Source organism: Biomphalaria glabrata, chromosome 1 (assembly GCF_947242115.1).
Source record: "Biomphalaria glabrata chromosome 1, xgBioGlab47.1, whole genome shotgun sequence".
Classification (NCBI taxonomy): Eukaryota; Metazoa; Mollusca; class Gastropoda; family Planorbidae; genus Biomphalaria; species Biomphalaria glabrata.
The window spans coordinates 72,113,895-72,132,834 of NC_074711.1; the positions used below are offsets into that span (position 1 = coordinate 72,113,895).

The window sequence follows — 18,940 nt, forward strand, 5'->3', positions numbered from 1 at the left end:
TAACCATTGCGTCTGTTTGAAGACACCACTATCCCAAACACACGCTAACAAGCTTGTGGGCTCCTGGCACGGTGCATATGCGACAGTTTGTCTTGCATTGTGGGAACGTAAATCTGTCACTAGCCTATTACGATTATTGCGTTGTCCTTTAGTTGTGCTCGGTTTCATGTCCATCGGCTCCAAGCGCCAGCGATCATTCATGTAAGTTTAATACAGGTCAAACAAATGCACGCGCAGGCACTGTTGCTTTGTTGTAGGGGGACTGGAGTGTCCAGGGTCACTAGCTAACACCTGTCAGCAATGACATTATAGATTCTAGGAATGAAAGAGACGGAACTACATGAGCCAAAGTAAAGTTAGACAAGTGATGTTTTTTTTTTTTTTTTTTTTTGCTGTTTGATTGCCCTTTTGCTATTGCTATTGTGTTTTGCTAAGAAGTTAAATCTAGCACTTATAAATATATTATATATTATATATTACTTATAGAGGCATATTATTCAGTAACGTATTTTTGCGGAGTATCATGCTAAATTTTATTTACAGTAATCTTCTCTTTATTTACAAATATGAATTTTTAATTCAACTCTAGGTTAACATAACAAAAGCATTTTCATCATATTACCGAATTATAAAATGTAAAGTGTACAAAACTTCAGTATTTGGTTCAATGGATACGTTACCACCAAAAGCATAATAGTTCATCCTGTAGAGTGCCTAAAAACGTCAGGCAATATATGGAACCATTTCCTTTCTTGATGTCCTTTTGTGGCTAGGTACACTATAGCATGCCTAGGCCTTCCATAGAATGACTAGAATAGCCTCAGACAATGTGTGGAATGTTGATTTAAAATGTTTATTAATCAAATACATTTCTTGGAATACTATTTTTATTTGCCAGTTATCTAAATAATTTAGTCTTTTTCTTTAAATTGTGGATTTTGTTTTATGACTACGATTATCTAAAAGTACATTATTTGTTACATTGCATCGTACTAGGTAAAAAAAAAAATGACGCAAAAGTTGTTTCATATTACGTATGTATGAAAGGGGAAAGAAAATAGGTCTCATGTTGATCAAGATAAATACTAGTACTAAGACAGAATCACGTGACTCAATCAGAGGTTTCGTTGTGATGATCATAGAAAACATAAGTTCATCATATTAATCAAGGCATCAATGCAATTCATTTTATGTTTGAAATATTGACACTCGGTGTTATGGATATAGTCTTGCTGTTGGGTGTTTTTTTATTATGTTGGTTGTTACCTGGTCTAACTGAATGAGAATTAATGAATGTAATAGAATTATATTGTACTGTGGCTTACAATTTTCATTTGATATTTAAATAACGTTCGATTTACATGAACTTGGCAAACAAGGGGGGTGTTACGTCTTAGAGCAGCATGGTGTGAATGTCAAATGGTGTGAATGTCAAATGGTGTGAATGTCACATGGTGTGAATGTTAAATGGTGTGAATGTCAAATGGTGTGAATGGCAAATGGTGTGAATGGCAAATGGTGTGAATGTCAAATGGTGTGAATGTCAAATGGTGTGAATGGCAAATGGTGTGAATGGCAAATGGTGTGAATGGCAAATGGTGTGAATGTCAAATGGTGTGAATGGCAAATGGTGTGAATGGCAAATGGTGTGAATGGCAAATGGTGTGAATGTCAAATGGTGTGAATGACAAATGGTGTGAATGTCAAATGGTGTGAATTAGGATATTGAATGAAAGAAAGAGGAAGCCGAAAACTATGGACATGAAGAGAGTAGAAACTATTATGTTGACGTTCTTTGTACTACTATTCAAGTGTTTCTAAATTAGAACCTGAGAGTATTTGCTTACTTTTGAAGAGTCTTGTATCATAACAAGTAATGGACGGGCCTGCTATTGAAAGAGGTTCTAACTAAGGCAAAAGACAGAGAAGAATGGAGAAAGACGGTGCCCTAACGGTCCGACTAATGGATAGATGATGATGATGTTGACACCCGATTATTATGAACCTATCGAAACTGAGCTTAATAATCAACTCAGTGGCCGCCATTTTACAGAAAAGAAATGATGTTAAAAAATTATAATAAGTTATATTCTCATTTAAGTTCTTGTTATCTTATGTAATTGACTTTAAGTCAATCCAGATTTTTTAAAAAAGAATAACATTACCTAATAAACAACTTTTTTTTTCCACCCAAAACTAGTGGAAGAAAATGTCAGACATGGAGTTGCAAACTTTGGTATTGCTGAAATGACAGACAGTTGTAAAATGTCACTTCGTCTGAGAAACTTACAATGAATATTGTAATTCATTTTACAGCTTCTGATTTACTAACAATTTTCATGAACTACTTTGTAAGTCAAGTTTTGAAACGCTCATTTTGTCTTCTTTATATTTTCTTTCCTCCTTTGTAAGACTTTGTCTATTGTCCTCCAAAGGATTTGAAGGTTTCTAGTAAGCCTCAGTGGTTCTCACTGCGTTTTGTTTCCTCGACATAAGATACTAGACTTAGAAAAGACTATAAGGCAGAGTTGGGAAATGTAACAATAAAAGACACACAAACAGACTCTGTGGCAGACGAGATTTTCCCTCACTTCAAAGGTAGATGTTTATTTTAAATCCCCTTTCGTTCTATACGTTCAGACATCTAGGTGGAGCAGCGTTCTATTGAGTTTATATTTGAAGTGAAGAAATTAGTCAAAATATTTTAAAATAAGCGCCAGAGGCGTAGCGAGAGTGGGGGGAGGAATGGGGAGAATTTGAAAATCCCCCCCAAATGAGTGTTTTTTTACATTAAATATTACGCAAAATGCAGGGGACCCCAAAAATGTCAAGGCCCCCCCCCCACCGGGCCCCCAAATGGTGGCAAATTCCTAGATATGTGCGGACAAGACACAGTCTCTAAGACTCTTTATGAATTACTTAGATCCTCTTTTGCTGTTACATGTAGGCAGTTTTGCCCTTTCAATGTTTCGGCATCACTTAATTTTTCATTTTATTCTTCTTAGAAGAAACGAAACAATTTTATATTTAATAATTTATATTACTATTGTAAATAACGATTCATTGATTTCAAGAATTATTGGTTATTGAAAAATAAAAATTGAAATTGTACTTAGACATGGGCCTGCGAAGATATTTTTAGTCTTAAATCCTGTTGTTCAATTGTTGTTGTTTTTTTTCATTCATTAATATTTCATTTTTAGATCTCTTTCTAAATAAGATAAGTTTTACTTTGCCTAATGCAGAACTAATCATTCGTTATAATGTCTAGGCAAAGTAAGACATGGAGGGAGAATCGTTTAAAACCATCGCATAAGAACGTCTGGTAACAGAGGCAGCAGAGGCAGCAAAATGCTTGCAATTTATGGATGTGCCTTCGTTTAGGAAATTCTCCATTGTTTCATTGAGAAGTCATTGTTCTCTGATGTAAATTATTAGATTTATCTATATTATACATACATATGTATATATACATATATATATAGTTTTCAGAATCTTTACAGATGGTATTGTTGTATCAACTCTAGAGTTCTAGTGTTTTTTTTTGTTGTTTTTCAACCCTAGAAACACACAGTCACTCGTTGTGCCAGTACCTTTAAGGCATCAACAGTGACTTTGTGACTTTGTATTTATACAAAATGTAAAATAAAGATGAGACGGGAAAGGAGAAGGCTACTGTGAGTACACACGCGCTGTATTTAAGAACTTACCACAGCAATAATGTTGTTCATTTGAGGGGAAATTGGTTGAGACGAGAAAGATTGATACGTGTATTGGTTAATTCCCCTTTACTTTAGCGTTCAACTATTTACCATTGTCTTTGGCGTTGAGATAAATATCAATAAATACATGCATTTGTTATTTATGAATGCATACACCGAATGTGTTGACTCTCTCTCTCTCTCTCTTTATATCTCTCTCTCTCGCTTTTTCTTTGCAATGTTTTTTTAACCTAATTTGTGTTTTCCACGTTTCGGATGTTCCTTCTGACTTGAAGATTATTAAAGCTTACACAAACCTCTTGCCGGACTGTGGGGGTGTCACTTGACAGTGGGGAGGGTTCGAAACCTGGACCCTCCAGACTACAGCCCAAAACGCATACGACACAACAAGGCAGCTTTCCTAATATCATACGTTTTTTTTTAACCAACTCAATAATCTCTATTAAAATCTATGTTTTTATAATCAACTCAATAATTTCTATTAAAATCTATGTTTTTATAATCATGTAGCGATACATTTCTGTTCTTTTTTTTTCTTTTTCCCCGTCGCTTTCCTAGAAAAAAGAAAAATCAAAGGAAGACAATGGGAGAGCTCTCCATTAAAAGAAGTAATCCATTAGAATAGTCCATTTCCGTTGACTGATAAGCGCAGTGTCGCGAGGGAATCCCTTACAGTACGTCAGGAACAAAGTTTTTGTCCCGAGCAACGCCTAAACACTAGATCTTGTTTATGAGGCAGCACTGAGGTCGGTAGGGCTATAAATCATTGGTAGCAGTGTCAGGCGTAACGTTTGGAGTGAGAAATGGCCGGGGGGAGGGGGAGGTAATACATGGAGTAAGTAGGTGTGTTTATATGTAGGTCATGATGTCATCGTTGTTCGACTGCTGATACAAAAAAAAATATTATTTTATTGTCAGAGTGGCTGATTGTTTCCTAGGCCTATTCCTTGGTAGCTGCTGAGTGCATTTGTATTGGAAACTGAAAGATCACTGATGTAGTTTAATAATTTTAAAAATGCCACATATTTCTTCAATTAATGTATGCTCCTAAAAAGCCACGGGAACATTATTCAGTTATGGATCAATACTTCCGGTCATTTAGATAGTTCAGTGGTTGGTTCCCACTGCAGACACAAATAGATAGATAGATAGATAGATAGATAGATAGATAGATAGATAGATAGATAGATAGATAGATAGATAGATAGATAGATAGATAGATAGAAACTAGGTCCAGTATTCTACAGCAATCTATTCTAGACTTCTGCCTTTTGAAGTCTGGATCTCTATCACCAATTTTTATACTCAGTAGATTTTGTTTTTCTATGGGAAAGGAAATAGAGTGGGGTAATAACTTTCTTTTTTTAATAATCTATCATTCATTAGTAATTAAGAGCAAAGTTATCTCTCTTTGAACGATCATCAGCTACAAATAGGAGGAATTGTCTTTTTACAAACAAAAATATTTGTTGCTTGTTTCTGTCTCGCTTGTCTGTCCTCTTCAACTTTCCAACCAGTCCTTATTAGCTTCAACTTTCCAACCAGTCCTTAATAGCTTCAACTACGACAGACAACCTTGTGATTTCATCAGAATCCATTCAGGCTACACAACCAATCCATCCGCTCCCCATTTCTCATGATTGCATCAGAAACTCGAACACACACACTCTATAATAACCCCTCCAGACAGATAGGGGATCTGGAGGAGTGCTAAAGTTCCCACCGCGGGGTCCTGGGAGTAGCCCTGGCGCTAAGCGTTTTTTCCGTCCTAAGCTTTAGAAATTCATTATCACGGCATCTATTCATCCTAGTCACACACAAAAAAATACGCAAGTCAAATTAAGTTTAAATTTGCCAGGGTCTTTCAAGACACGTACAGCGTACGCACGTTTGAGATGGGCGTGATCGCCTTAAGATAATGTACGAGTTAAGTAAAACGTATTGAATTGATTTGTGGTGTTTGAAAAAAAAAACACGAAAAACTACGTTTCTATTCTCTGTTTGCTGCAAGGCACCACTCAAGCAAAATTTTAGAACCCTCGACAAAAAACCAACAACAGTTCATCACAGTTGCAAGGGGACTAGAGCTAGTGTTCAAGCGAACAAGATCAAAACGCTCGTCCGACGTGGTCGATCATTTCTGGACAAGGACAGGGGGGAGACGGGGGATCTAAGTTTTGTTTAATAAGGAATAATGAGCAGAAGATTGCGCTGGCACGCGGATATCATATGTAGTCCATGGAAACCAGATCTTTTTTATCACTGCTGTGACGTATTTCCTGTCAAGTGATGTTCTGTTTGCATATTTCTCAACTGTTCATTTTGGGTGTTGTTTCTTTTTTTTTTTTTTTTGGGCGGGAAAAGAAGCACAAAATATAAGGATGCTGCGTCAAACTGATAATACATTGAGGCTGGGTTTAGAATTTTGATTTTTTTTCTGGGTCTTTCTATATGGCAGGTGCGTGCGTGCGTTTGTTTCAGATAAGAAGATTCGCTCGTTGCCAAGATTATATATTTCACACACTCTCAAAAACACACACACAGAAGTGTAAAATCTTATTACCAAACAACATCTGTTTCTCAATGAAGAAAAAAAGAATGTGTGGTTAAAAGGATTAAATTGTTACAAAAATTTTGGCATGCCAAACGTTTTTACAAAGCTTATATCAACTCACTTTGTCTGTCTGTTTGTCTGCTAAAAGTTTGTACACGTTATTTATCCCACACCCAATCTCGGATCAGGCTGAAATTTTGAACAATTATTTCTTTTACCTGACAAAACAAGAATCATTAAAAAAAAATCAGTTATTTAATTCTGATGGTATTTAATTATTTGGTTAGGTATCGAACAAGGAAAAATTGTACTTCACTGATATAGTGGTATATGTTGAAATAGTCCCCTTTATACTTTGCTTTAAAGTTTGAAACTAACAATAGATGAAACCTTCTATTTTCATAAGCACTTCTCTGGTACAGTGGTTAGTGTGTTTGCTTGAAAACACTAGAGCCATCGAGTTTTAATCCAGGTCGTTCAATTTTTGTCTATTTATTTTTAATAAATGCATTTAAAAGCGATTCCGGTGATATTCACACAGATGTTCCCTTCTTTCTCCCCCACCCTTTTCCCAACTCGTCCAGACAAGTCCTAGGATCATAGCGTCATGAGGAAGCTAAGGGCTGGACTTTGCGAGAAACAAAAACATTGGTACAAATATTTCTAATCGCACAGATTTATTGTTGGTGGTCTAGAACAGGGGTGGGCAACTTTTTTCCATCGAGGTCCGCATTAAAAAAAATGTTGGGAATGGGGCGCATATATGTATATAAAATATGTAATTACAAATCAGAAAAATACGCTAGGTAACTGTGTATAATATCTTTTAATTCGTATATAATGTTTCATACATTTAGATTTTTTTTCACTCCCAATTGAGGAATTAAAACAAAAGCCATTTCTGAAATTACGAAAAAAAAAATAGATCTATATTCTTTTTTTACATCACAACCACAAACGTACAGTTGTACTTTATATGAAATATTTAACAGTTTACACTCGTACATAATGATCCGGAACTGGCTTACTAGTTGTTATCCTCGAGACTGCTGTCAAATTACAGTCAGTCAGCATTGACCTGTGATTACACTTGTTTATTTACTATGAAGAATAACAAATATTTGTTCACAGATGTATGTGGAGCCAAAGAATGTGAAGTTATTTTTAGAATGTTGAACTACAGCTTCTGGCACCAATAAAAGTATCGCGGAAGAACTGACTGAAACTTCTCTAGTAGGTCATATTTGGCTTGGAGGTCTGACCTCTGGAGCCGAATCAACTTCTCCACTAAATGGTGAGCTGAGGGTATTGAAGACTGGTTCCAAGTTCTTGACGTCTTAAAATTTGCTTTTGAATTCACAATCAAGGAATCCAAATAAGTCTTGTACTTTTCAATCACTTCACTTAAACTAGTTTCACCTTTCATCAAAGGAAAATGACAAAACTTGTTTTCAAATGCTTGCCTGGAAAGATGGGATGGATTTGTTTGAGAAGATTTAACATGTACATACATTGCATGTGGAAACATGCCTTCCTCTCTTTAGTACAAATATTAGTCACAATCAATGTCTTTCAAGAACCATAGTTTCTTCCTTAAGATCCCATATTCTTCTCAATACCATCTTGTCCATGCTAGGCCAGCGGATGATACTGCGGTACCGAACATCGGATTGTTTTGTTTCCAAATTTTAAGTACTTCTAGGAACTATCTGTGCTTCACCGAGTTGAATGTAACACGTTTGATTTCTTTTGTATAGTGATAAACACAATGTGTTTGATATTCAATGAAGCTTTGAGAAAAGTTTCCCGTTAAGAATTTATGGTTGGGATATTGTTTTATTTTTCTCAGTCAAAGCACGGGCTCCATCAGTTGTTACACTTGCCATCTTGTTCCAAGCCAACCCAGCACTTTCAACACATTTCTTCATAACATTAAATAAATACTGGCTTTAGTTTGTGTCTTTAACTGTTTTGAAATATTGCCAATAAGAATAATCTTCGTTTAATTTAAACTCTTTAGAATGACATGTAGAGACAATGTTTCTTTAGCCTCTTCCTCATAAGTGATAAAAATCAGAATTTTCTAAAATGAATATAGATATTCAGAATTATTTAGTTTTAAGTATATTTGCATTTTAGATGTTTAACCTGTGTGCACACATGATTTCTTTAGGTGTATGCGGGCCGCTTCAAAGACTCTGGCGGGCCGCATGTGGCCGGCGGGTAGTAATTTTCCCACCCCTGGTCTAGAATCTAGAACTATTTCATATTTAACTACATGACTGATCCAAATTAATTGATACAACTATGCTTATTATAATCTTTGTTTTTTTTTAAAGTATTTTAAACAAATATTTTCTTATTTTTCTATCTGTTCAGTGTTGCCTACATACATAAGAGGAAAAAGTTTTTTAATGTATTAGAGAATAATTTTTAATTTCGATAGAATGTTCTGTTTTAAACTATCACATTAACATGGCTATAAAAATCCAGAGTTTCAACTCTGTTGAGTAATAAGACTTGAATGGTCTTTGGTCTTAAAGGTCAATTACTAAATGCTCCACTTTGAAATGCATCTGTCCATCTTCCCGCCTTCACCGGTTCACCCTCTAGTCGTTTCATTCGCTTTTGGAGGAAAAGAAAAAAAAAAGTTATTTAAGCAGACGTGAAGGGATTCCAAGCTTAACGTGAATCCTTAAAATTCCTTCTCTTAAGATAGCAAACGATAAAGGGAGGCTATAAAAAGTGTAGATTACACCCTACATGTTATATATATTTATTGCTTTTTTTTTTTAAAGAAATGAAAGTTTGTTTTTAGACAGTGTCTCCATCTTCTTATGTCATATATCCTTTCTAGTTGTGCTCAGAATGATTTTGTAAAACTATTAGTGTATATATACAGACAAGTGTAGTACGTTCAAGCTGAAGTTTAAAGTTGAGACACCTAAATTTGCGTTTATCTCTGAGAGTACTTCAGACAAGCCACATATATATACAACCGAGCACGTGATCAGTGGGCACAGATGACACAGGCCAACGCTATGTAATTTGCTAACCGTGACGAAGGGCGACGCTTCAAGAAACCACTATAATCTGAACACTCCATGTGCAAGTCACTCACGATATGATCATTTGATAGTCCATAAGATTGTTCGATTGTTTTCAAGAAGGCCCTCGGGGACTCTACATAACGAGCGTAGGTGTCAGAGTCAAGACCGATTCAGATTCAGTCCGATCCTGTGAGTTCAGTGTGAAGTCGTTCCGACATGGTACGATTCAGTACGAGTCCAGGACGAGACAGAAAGGCCAGTTGAGTTTTGTACAGCAGCACTGAGTTGATACCACAGTACGGTCTATTCAAGGGGAATCATTTGTACAGTCGTGTTGCCAATTGTACAGTATTGGGTGGGAATTGATTTGACGTTCAAGTATTAAAATATGTGTGTAAGTGCAGGATGTAGCTGCAACATTTTATGCTTTGTTCAAGTTCAACACATAAACATGTAAATTGTTTTGAGTGCCATGTATACTAAGGGAATACCGAGAAATACTCTTGCCTATCAAGTCTGGTCAAGTTTTATCTCAGCAGCCATTGCTGTTAACGGAATCCTGGAAGTTGTGAGGCCTTGTCCAATGTACGCACCTAACTTTTCAAATTATTTATGTTTGGTAAGCTAATATGTCACACTAAATGGAGTACCAAACTGTACGTTCTGGAAAGTCTGTGAGAAAACAAGATGAAACTGGCAAACATATTTTAATGTCAAGTTTTTTTTATTTTTAGCTTTCATTCATAGGCCAAGTTCTATAAAGGGTTCAATACATTTTCAGATGGATGTTTCTCATAAGATAATAGTGTAGTGTAGACTACATTTATTTCTTGCTACACTGAGAATTTAAACTCTAAACAATTGTTTACTTTGTTGCAGTAGTTACTTAAAGTTTACCAATACATCGAATAGATTGCAAAGATAAACAAGAATTTAGGTATCCGAACTTTAAAAGAGATTTGAACTCGCGACATTTGTTTCAATCTGATAGTAATTCACTAGTGTCAGGCATTACAATTATGCCGTGAGACATATTTTTGTGCGTAGTTTGATTATTAAACGGGTTTATTTTGTTTGCTCAGTATTATGAGTGACAAAGTCAACAATTTAAATCATTAATGAATACGAGAGATTTGATCAACGCATGGATAAGCGTAGGAACAAGTGCACATTTCAAGATAAGAGGTGATAAAGATTCTAAAAATAGAAAGTTCAAAAGGTCATGGTTACAACACAATCCGGTGCAGCAGTCGACAACACGTTAGGATAAAATAGAGTTGAGGGCTGAGGGGGGCCGGGTAGGGCGAGACCAATCGTTAGAGAAGCCCTCAACACTGACCTGCGACGTCGCAACCTGTGGTCAGTTTAGACCAATAACTCGTTGCCACGTCACAAGTCCGACGTCACAATAGGTGGGTAATGCAAATACTCTAATATAAATGTAGCAGAATTTTCAGTCTTTGCAACAAAAAAAAAAAAAAAAGACCGTCTTAACCTCTCTCCCCTTTCTTTGCCAGCATGTTGCAATCCCTTTTGCATATTGCGAGCCTCACAATTTGAGAATCGCTGCAAACTATGACACATTTTGAACCCCCGGACCTGACAGTCAAATAACTAAAGAACTCAACTTTTGAGACCCGGGATAAATGAATAATTTGATGCTTAATAAAAATTGACATGTAGAGAAAATTGGAGGGGTGGGGGATGACAAGGGAGGTGGGAAAGTTTCAGGAAAAACTGTAAAAGTTTCAAATGTTGCTCTTCTCTAGTTCTCTTTCCCTGGCAACATTCAAGACATGCCATCGTCTAATGGATGAAGTGATATGTACCAAGGGAGGCCATTGTCGAATAATTTGTTATAGGGGAGAGAAGAGACCCATTTTGACATGTCAATTACCAAACTTTCTTTTTTTTTTCTTTCTTTTCTCTCTCTCTTTCTCTTTTTCTCTCTCTTTAAATTATTTCATCTCTTCTGTCTGTATCTCCCTTTCTCCCTCTTCTCTCTCTCAACCCCCCTCTGTGTGTGTGTGTGTGTGTGTTATCCTGCACAAACACACACACTCATTAATTGTGACTATAAATCGAGTTGGCAACAGTTATCTTTCAAAATAGCGTCTTTGACAATCTCTGTCAATCTTGCTCTTTTTTCTTACACTTTCTTTCTAGCCCCCATATTTCTCCACACTGCTTCCTCTTCTTTTTCTATGTTATTTTATTGTATTGTTTAAATAATGTAACCCATATCTTAACAAGAAAAACATTTTTTAAAAAAAGACAAAGAGAAGATTTCTGTATTTAATAACCCTGAAAGTTCCCTAAAGGAATTTTAAAAATTTCAGTTGGACCTATTTCTATCAAATATTTTCAACCGCCCATTTTGTCCGAGAACTGAAAAGTCAATTACGTTCAAACCGTTGGCCAAAAAAAAAACCTAAACTTACCTTAGTACACTCTTGCTTTGTGGCCGGCCCTTTCGGGTCGTTCTCGCTGCCATCTTGGTGGCGTTGTCCTGTGGTGCTGCCGGCGTGTCCTCCCGTGGAATGGCTGTTTTGGTTACCTCCGCTGAAGGTGGTAGTGTGCGGATGGTGCTCTATAGTCTCTGTGTGGTCCGAGGGCACCATGATATCATCAGGAACCAGAGGACCAGCACGGAAAACGGGACTTCATCTTTCATTCAAAACCCTGAAACAATCACAAGTAAAACGAGCACTTATTCACCATGAGAGACTTCAAAGATCTAATTATAGTCTTGTTCTCTTTGAATGTGTTTTTACTCTATTTAAAAATATTAATGTTGTTTGACTTCTTCTTCTTCGATAGATTCGTTTTTTGGACATATTTCAGCGCCCAGATTCAGGGATTGTCCAATGCTATTTGTCCTGCCTCTCAGTTGGAGGCTTGATTCAAAGGAGTGCTAGGAACTTAATGTGAAACTATTTCAGAAGCACTAAGGGAAAACCTTGATCTAGTCACTTGTTATGGAGAGTGTGGGTGTGTGTGTTTCTATGGTAACGGTTGGAAGAGGTTAGCGATTGGTTGTGAATGATGCAAGATTGGTGGCATTGTCCTCATTGCTTTTAGTTAGGACAGATCACTCCAGTACGTGACACTGAAAGGTTGTGTTATTGTAGTGAGTTAGATTTTGTTAAGAAATATTATTACTGAAGTCTGGTACATTCATTTTATCTCATCAACATGATCAACATCTCATCAACATGATTTCGTCTATGTTATAATAAAAGTTTTATTAGTTAAGATATATTATGCCTACAGCAGTTTAGTTGTCTACCAGAAGTTTGGTACTACAAGTCAATGACCGGCAACAACATTGCTAACCCTAAGTGATATGTGGCTAAGAGGCATACACCTCTTGGGGGCTTGATCTCGAAACCCGACTTGAGCTGTGTTTGCTGAGTACCTAAAGACAGCACGGAAACCTCCCCCCCCCCCCCCGCCCCACTGGTCCACAAAAGAGATTGAACCAGAGCGCACTGGGCATGATATAAGCACGAAAGATGAGCTTTAAAAAATGTCGCTTGATCTGACTTTGCACCAAATGGAAAAAAGTTTTGCAACTCCTTTCTAGATGATATCTCAAATAAAGAAAAATTATGGAATGAGGACTGCTTTCTAGATGATAACTCAAATAAAAAAGTTTTGGAATGAGGACTACTTTCTAGATGATAACTCAAATAAAAAAAAGTTTTGGAGTGAGGACTACTTTCTAGATGATAACTCAAATAAAAATGTTTTGGAATGAGGACTGCTTTCTAGATGATAACTCAAATAAAAAAGTTTTGGAATGAGGACTACTTTCTAGATGATACCTCAAATAAAAAAAAGTTTTGGAATGAGGACTACTTTCTAGATGATAACTCAAATAAAAATGTTTTGGAATGAGGACTGCTTTCTAGATGATAACTCAAATAAAAAAAAGTTTTGGAATGAGGACTGCTTTCTAGATGATAACTCAAATAAAGAAAAATTATGGAATGAGGACTGCTTTCTAGATGATAACTCAAATAAAGAAAAATTATGGAATGAGGACTGCTTTCTAGATGATAACTCAAATAAAAAAGTTTTGGAATGAGGACTACTTTCTAGATGATAACTCAAATAAAAAAAAGTTTTGGAGTGAGGACTACTTTCTAGATGATAACTCAAATAAAAATGTTTTGGAATGAGGACTGCTTTCTAGATGATAACTCAAATAAAAAAGTTTTGGAATGAGGACTACTTTCTAGATGATACCTCAAATAAAAAAAAGTTTTGGAATGAGGACTACTTTCTAGATGATAACTCAAATAAAAATGTTTTGGAATGAGGACTGCTTTCTACATGATAACTCAAATAAAAAAAAGTTTTGGAATGAGGACTGCTTTCTAGATGATAACTCAAATAAAAAAAAGTTTTGGAATGAGGACTGCTTTCTAGATGATAACTCAAATAAAAAAAAGTTACTTTCTAGATGATAACTCAAATAAAAAAGTTTTGGAATGAGGACTGCTTTCTACATGATAACTCAAATAAAAAAGTTTTGGAATGAGGACTACTTTCTAGATGATAACTCAAATAAAAAAGTTTTGGAATAAGGACTAATTTCTACATGATAACTCAAATAAAAAAAAGTTTTGGAATGAGGACTACTTTCTACATAATAACTCAAATAAAAAAGTTTTGGAATGAGGACTACTTTCTAGATGATAACTCAAATAAAAAAGTTTTGGAATGAGGACTACTTTCTAGATGAAAACTCAAATAAAAAAGTTTTGGAGTGAGGACTACTTTCTACATGATAACTCAAATAAAAAAGTTTTGGAATGAGGACTGCTTTCTAGATGATAACTCAAATAAAAAAGTTTTGGAATGAGGACTACTTTCTACATGATATCTCAAATAAAATTACGTTTCTACGATATAAAACATTTTCAGTTCTGGTTGTGTTTCCAATTTCCCACTCACTTATGAAATCTCATAGTCTTGTTGGTATTACCACCTAGCGAGTCTTGCTTGGTTGTTGGTATTACCACCAAGAGAGTCTTGCTTGGTTGTTGGTATTACCACCTAGAGAGTCTTGTTGGTATTACCACCTAACGAGTCTTACCTACCACCTAACGAGTCTTGCCTACCACCTAACGAGTCTTACCTACCACCTAACGAGTCTTGCCTACCACCTAACGAGTCTTACCTACCACCTAACGAGTCTTACCTATCACCTAACGAGTCTTGCCTACCACCTAACGAGTCTTGCCTACCACCTAACGAGTCTTGCCTACCACCTAACGAGTCTTACCTACCACCTAACGAGTCTTGCCTACCACCTAACGAGTCTTGCCTACCACCTAACGAGTCTTACCTACCACCTAACGAGTCTTGCCTATCACCTAACGAGTCTTGCCTATCACCTAACGAGTCTTACCTACCACCTAACGAGTCTTACCTACCACCTAACGAGTCTTGCCTACCACCTAACGAGTCTTGCCTATCACCTAACGAGTCTTGCCTATCACCTAACGAGTCTTGCCTATCACCTAACGAGTCTTACCTACCACCTAACGAGTCTTACCTACCACCTAACGAGTCTTGCCTACCACCTAACGAGTCTTGCCTATCACCTAACGAGTCTTACCTACCACCTAACGAGTCTTACCTACCACCTAACGAGTCTTGCCTACCACCTAACGAGTCTTGCCTACCACCTAACGAGTCTTACCTACCACCTAACGAGTCTTACCTACCACCTAACGAGTCTTGCCTACCACCTAACGAGTCTTGCCTATCACTTAATGGAGATGAATGATTCTTCATAAGAGTAAAAAGTACACGTATTACTTTCGATAAAAGCAAAGAGCAGCAACCCATGTTTTCTAGACTAGAGTAAAGAAATAGAGAAAGATGTGGGTAAGAGATGCGTTACAAAAAACAAACTCTAAACAATTTTGTGCTGCTCCAAAATGTGGTTGAGAAAATTAGATGTGAAAATAATTAGAACTTTGCCAACGTTCCGTCATTGCCAAGGGGAAATAACAACTTTCTTTATGAGATAGGAGGAGTTATCTGAATGGGCAGCCATGGTCTTCGCTTAGCGTCTTATTCCAAGCTATATTGTTACCGTTGATAACCTTTCTCCCCCCCCCCACCAAACCTCACCAGACCACCTTCTCCCCCTCTGCTCATTTCATCTCTTTGACGATCACACTCAACCAATCAATCAACTGGATCATGTGAAAGGCAGTTCGGGAAGGGGATGGCGCGAGGGTGCTCTTTCTCCCTCCTGGCTTTAGAATTGGTTTAGCGAACAGCAAAGAGAAGTGAAGTTTCGGTCAGTATGGTAAATATTGGGTCTTTTTTTGGCGCGAAATCTGAGCAGCTTCAGTCTAAGCAGCTACTCTATTGACGCGTGAGGATAGAGCTGACCGGTCAGTAGGGTGAGCTGGACAGTGGCTAGAATGAGACACTTTTATTGAACCTGTTTGTATCTGAACTGATACATTTAAGAAACACATTCGTTAATGGTGTTATCATTATGTGGGTTTATGAATAGGTCTTTTCTGTTTCTGTCTCTTTGTTTTTTTAATTATCTCTCTCTCCCTCTCTCTCTCCCTCTCTCTCTCCCTCTCTCTCTCCCTCTCTCTCTCTCTCTTTCTCTCTCTCTCTCTCTCTTTCTCTATCTCTCTCTATCTCTATCCCTCTCTCTCCCTCTCTCTCTCCCTCTCTTTCTCTCTCTCTCTCTCTCTATCTTTCTCAATCTCTCTCTATATCTATCCCTCTCTATCTCTCTTAAACACTATCTATCTCTCTCTATCTCTATCTCTCTCTCTATCTCTCTATCTATCTATCTATCTATCTATCTATCTATCTATCTATCTATCTATCTATCTATCTATCTATCTATCTATTTGTCTAGCAACCTGTCTGCCTGTCTATCTAAATCTTTAATAGTAAATATGAATTACATTGTAAAAATCAGTTTTCGAAAAATAATCAATCTATAAGTATTCTTGTTCTACTATACCGTACAGCGCGTCCTATTTGTTAATAATATTTCTAAAAGGCAGAGTGGCTTGAAGGCAGAGTCCCACATGACCAACAAATATTACATGAATCATACCCATAGCACCGGGGTGGGGGAGGGGGAGTTCTTTTTGTTCCATTTCTGTTACGATTGCCGAGTTCATGTATAGTCTAATGAAAATGTTTCTGAGTCCATTTGAGATATTTGCATTATGTCTAGTGAGGTATCTGATCTCTAAAATATCTTATTGGCTTTAATGGACGATCAGATATGATTTGCAAGTTTTGATGACTTTCAACCAGTAACCAGTTTAAGTAGAGTTTTAAGCCACTAGATCTATAAACTATCTGAAGACCACGATTTGGTTTGGTTTTGAACATTGTTTGGCAGGCCAGGTTTTATTTTTACAAAAGAAATTTAAAACGCATTGATTTGAGTATTTCGTGTAAGTTGGCCCCTATAAGCGACAAGAGAGTAAGAATCACTGGTTTTAAGTCTAGACCATGAACTGAGTGAAATCCCTGATTGTAAAGAAATAAAAATCCGATGTCTTAGTCACGGCGTGTCTGTGTCTGTTCATTTCTGAACATAAAGTACTTACTGTCTTTCAAGAAGAAATCTAACAACAGACTTTTTCTGTCCTGAACTTGAGAATGCATCTACGTGCTATTAAGACTACTTATGATTGCAGTAAAAACAGAGATAAGTTCAATGTGTTGTTTGTTTTACTGTACACGAAGAGACAATTAGACTTCATTTAGAAAAAAAAATGCTTTTAGGACTCTAAGACAAATGTAAGACACAGAATGATAGACTTCGTAATTCTTTACCTGTGTTCTATATTGAAACAGCAAGTTTGTGCGATAGGACTCAGGTTTCTTTAAGAATTAACAAGCTAAAAGTAAAAACGTTTAAAAAAAAAAAAATAAAGAGCTTATCTAAGAGGAAGAACTACACATTTACAACTATATCTCTAAATTATGAAGAATGTATTTCTTTTTCGATATCAAACAAAATCATTTATTGACAATAATTAATTGAATAATTGATTAATTTTTAAATTGATTCATGTTTTGTTTGGTAAAATAAAGAAATGTGGAAAGTTTCAAAGTTTCAGCTTGAATGAGAATTAACGTCTTCAAAGTTTGAGCAAGACTCATGAATGAAAATGACGCGATATGTCTCCGAGGCACGTCTCATGAAGGACAAGCTTGAAGTCTTCAGGACAAGATTTGCATTCAGTGAGGAAATTAATACGACCTTGTCATTGAAAACTGCAAGGTAAAATCAGTGGCGTAGGTAGGGTGGGAAGAAGAGTGTGGAGAATTCGAAAATCCAAATGAGTGTTTTTTACATTAAAAATTAAATATTACGCAAAATGCAGGGACCCCCAAAGAGGTCAATCCCCCCGGGTCCCCAAACGATGGAAAATTCCTAGCTACGCCCCTGGGCAAAATAAGATAAAAACTCTAGCAAACTTCGTATTTTGATTTAATTAAATTTTAACCACCGAATTCTCTATTTTTATTTTGTAAATTTGTTAGTAGTTGCAGTTACTTTGGACTTATTTGTAAGCCCTACTGTGCTGAGCAATTGGAAACGAAAGTATTTAAACATGTGTGGGGAATAAACTAACGTCTCAGTAGAAATGATGAGTTGATGGTGAATACAGTCGACTTTGACTCAGACTAAAACTGCTTTATCGATTCTTCCTAGAAAGGTGTTGTTTTGAAGTGCAGATGATCTAATGGTAATGAATGGTTCTACACAATATATCGAGAGTATCGTCCTACGAAAATTAAATTAACTTCGACAGCTAGTAAGAATTTCAGTCAATGTGTTCTGGTCACAAACAAGAGGAAGTCAGACTTACTAGTTACGAAAGACCCGGTCCAATTTGGATTGATGAAGTAATAGCAAGATTATAATTGTAGGTATTGTACTATTATTATGTTATAGAGTATATGTGAAGCTTGATAAATGTTACAACTTGATAGTGTAAGATAAATTTAGTTTATGGTCAGTATAACTTCGTGCACAAACACATGGAAAGTCAACGAAATATGATTTTAAAAAATTCATAAAAGTTTTTTTGATTTCTTTTCTAAATACAAAACGAACACGCAAAGAATCCAACTCTTGGACACAAAGACAAAATGTAAATGTAAAAAAACTATTTCAGGAACATTTTGAATTCAGTTTGAACATGGAAACAGAAACTTGGATGAGGAAACTTCTCGCCAGACTGTGTGAGTGTTCTCGCCAGACTGTGAGTGTTGTTCATCTCCATGCAACTGTTTCTAGAACTGCTAATAAATGAAAGATTAACAAGAAGCTGACAACACGAGAGGAGAAACAAAGAGAAAATGGAAAAAACATTACATTTAAAAGCAAGGTTGGGAGAGAGAGAGAGAGAGAGAGAGAGAGAGAGAGAGAGAGAGAGAAACAAAGAGAAAGAACGAAAAAGGGTAGAGATGTTGTAAAGAAAAAAAAGAAATCTTTTATTGACATCTAAATCAGTTTTCCATCTAACAAATTAATTTTAATTGAACGTCTTAATTTTCTGTAACTTGAAAAAAAAAATTGATTCGAAGACAGA

General features: G+C 36.3%; 1 protein-coding gene across 6 annotated transcripts in view; it reads right to left on the reverse strand.

Moving 5' to 3' along the window:
- Positions 1-18,940, reverse strand: part of LOC106058280 (regulator of G-protein signaling 9-binding protein-like) — a 98,017-nt gene that overhangs the window by 22,074 nt on the left and 57,003 nt on the right. For 4 of the 6 annotated variants that reach the window (XM_056012730.1, XM_056012741.1, XM_056012761.1 and 1 more), the window contains one exon: positions 11,768-12,008. In XM_056012730.1, the coding sequence (XP_055868705.1) occupies positions 11,768-11,947 (180 nt within the window). In that variant the 5' untranslated portion in view covers positions 11,948-12,008. Of the gene's footprint in view, positions 1-11,767; positions 12,009-16,942; positions 17,016-17,171; positions 17,237-18,940 lie in introns of those variants that run through there. The other 2 variants (XM_056012747.1, XM_013215667.2) reach the window with 2 other exon arrangements.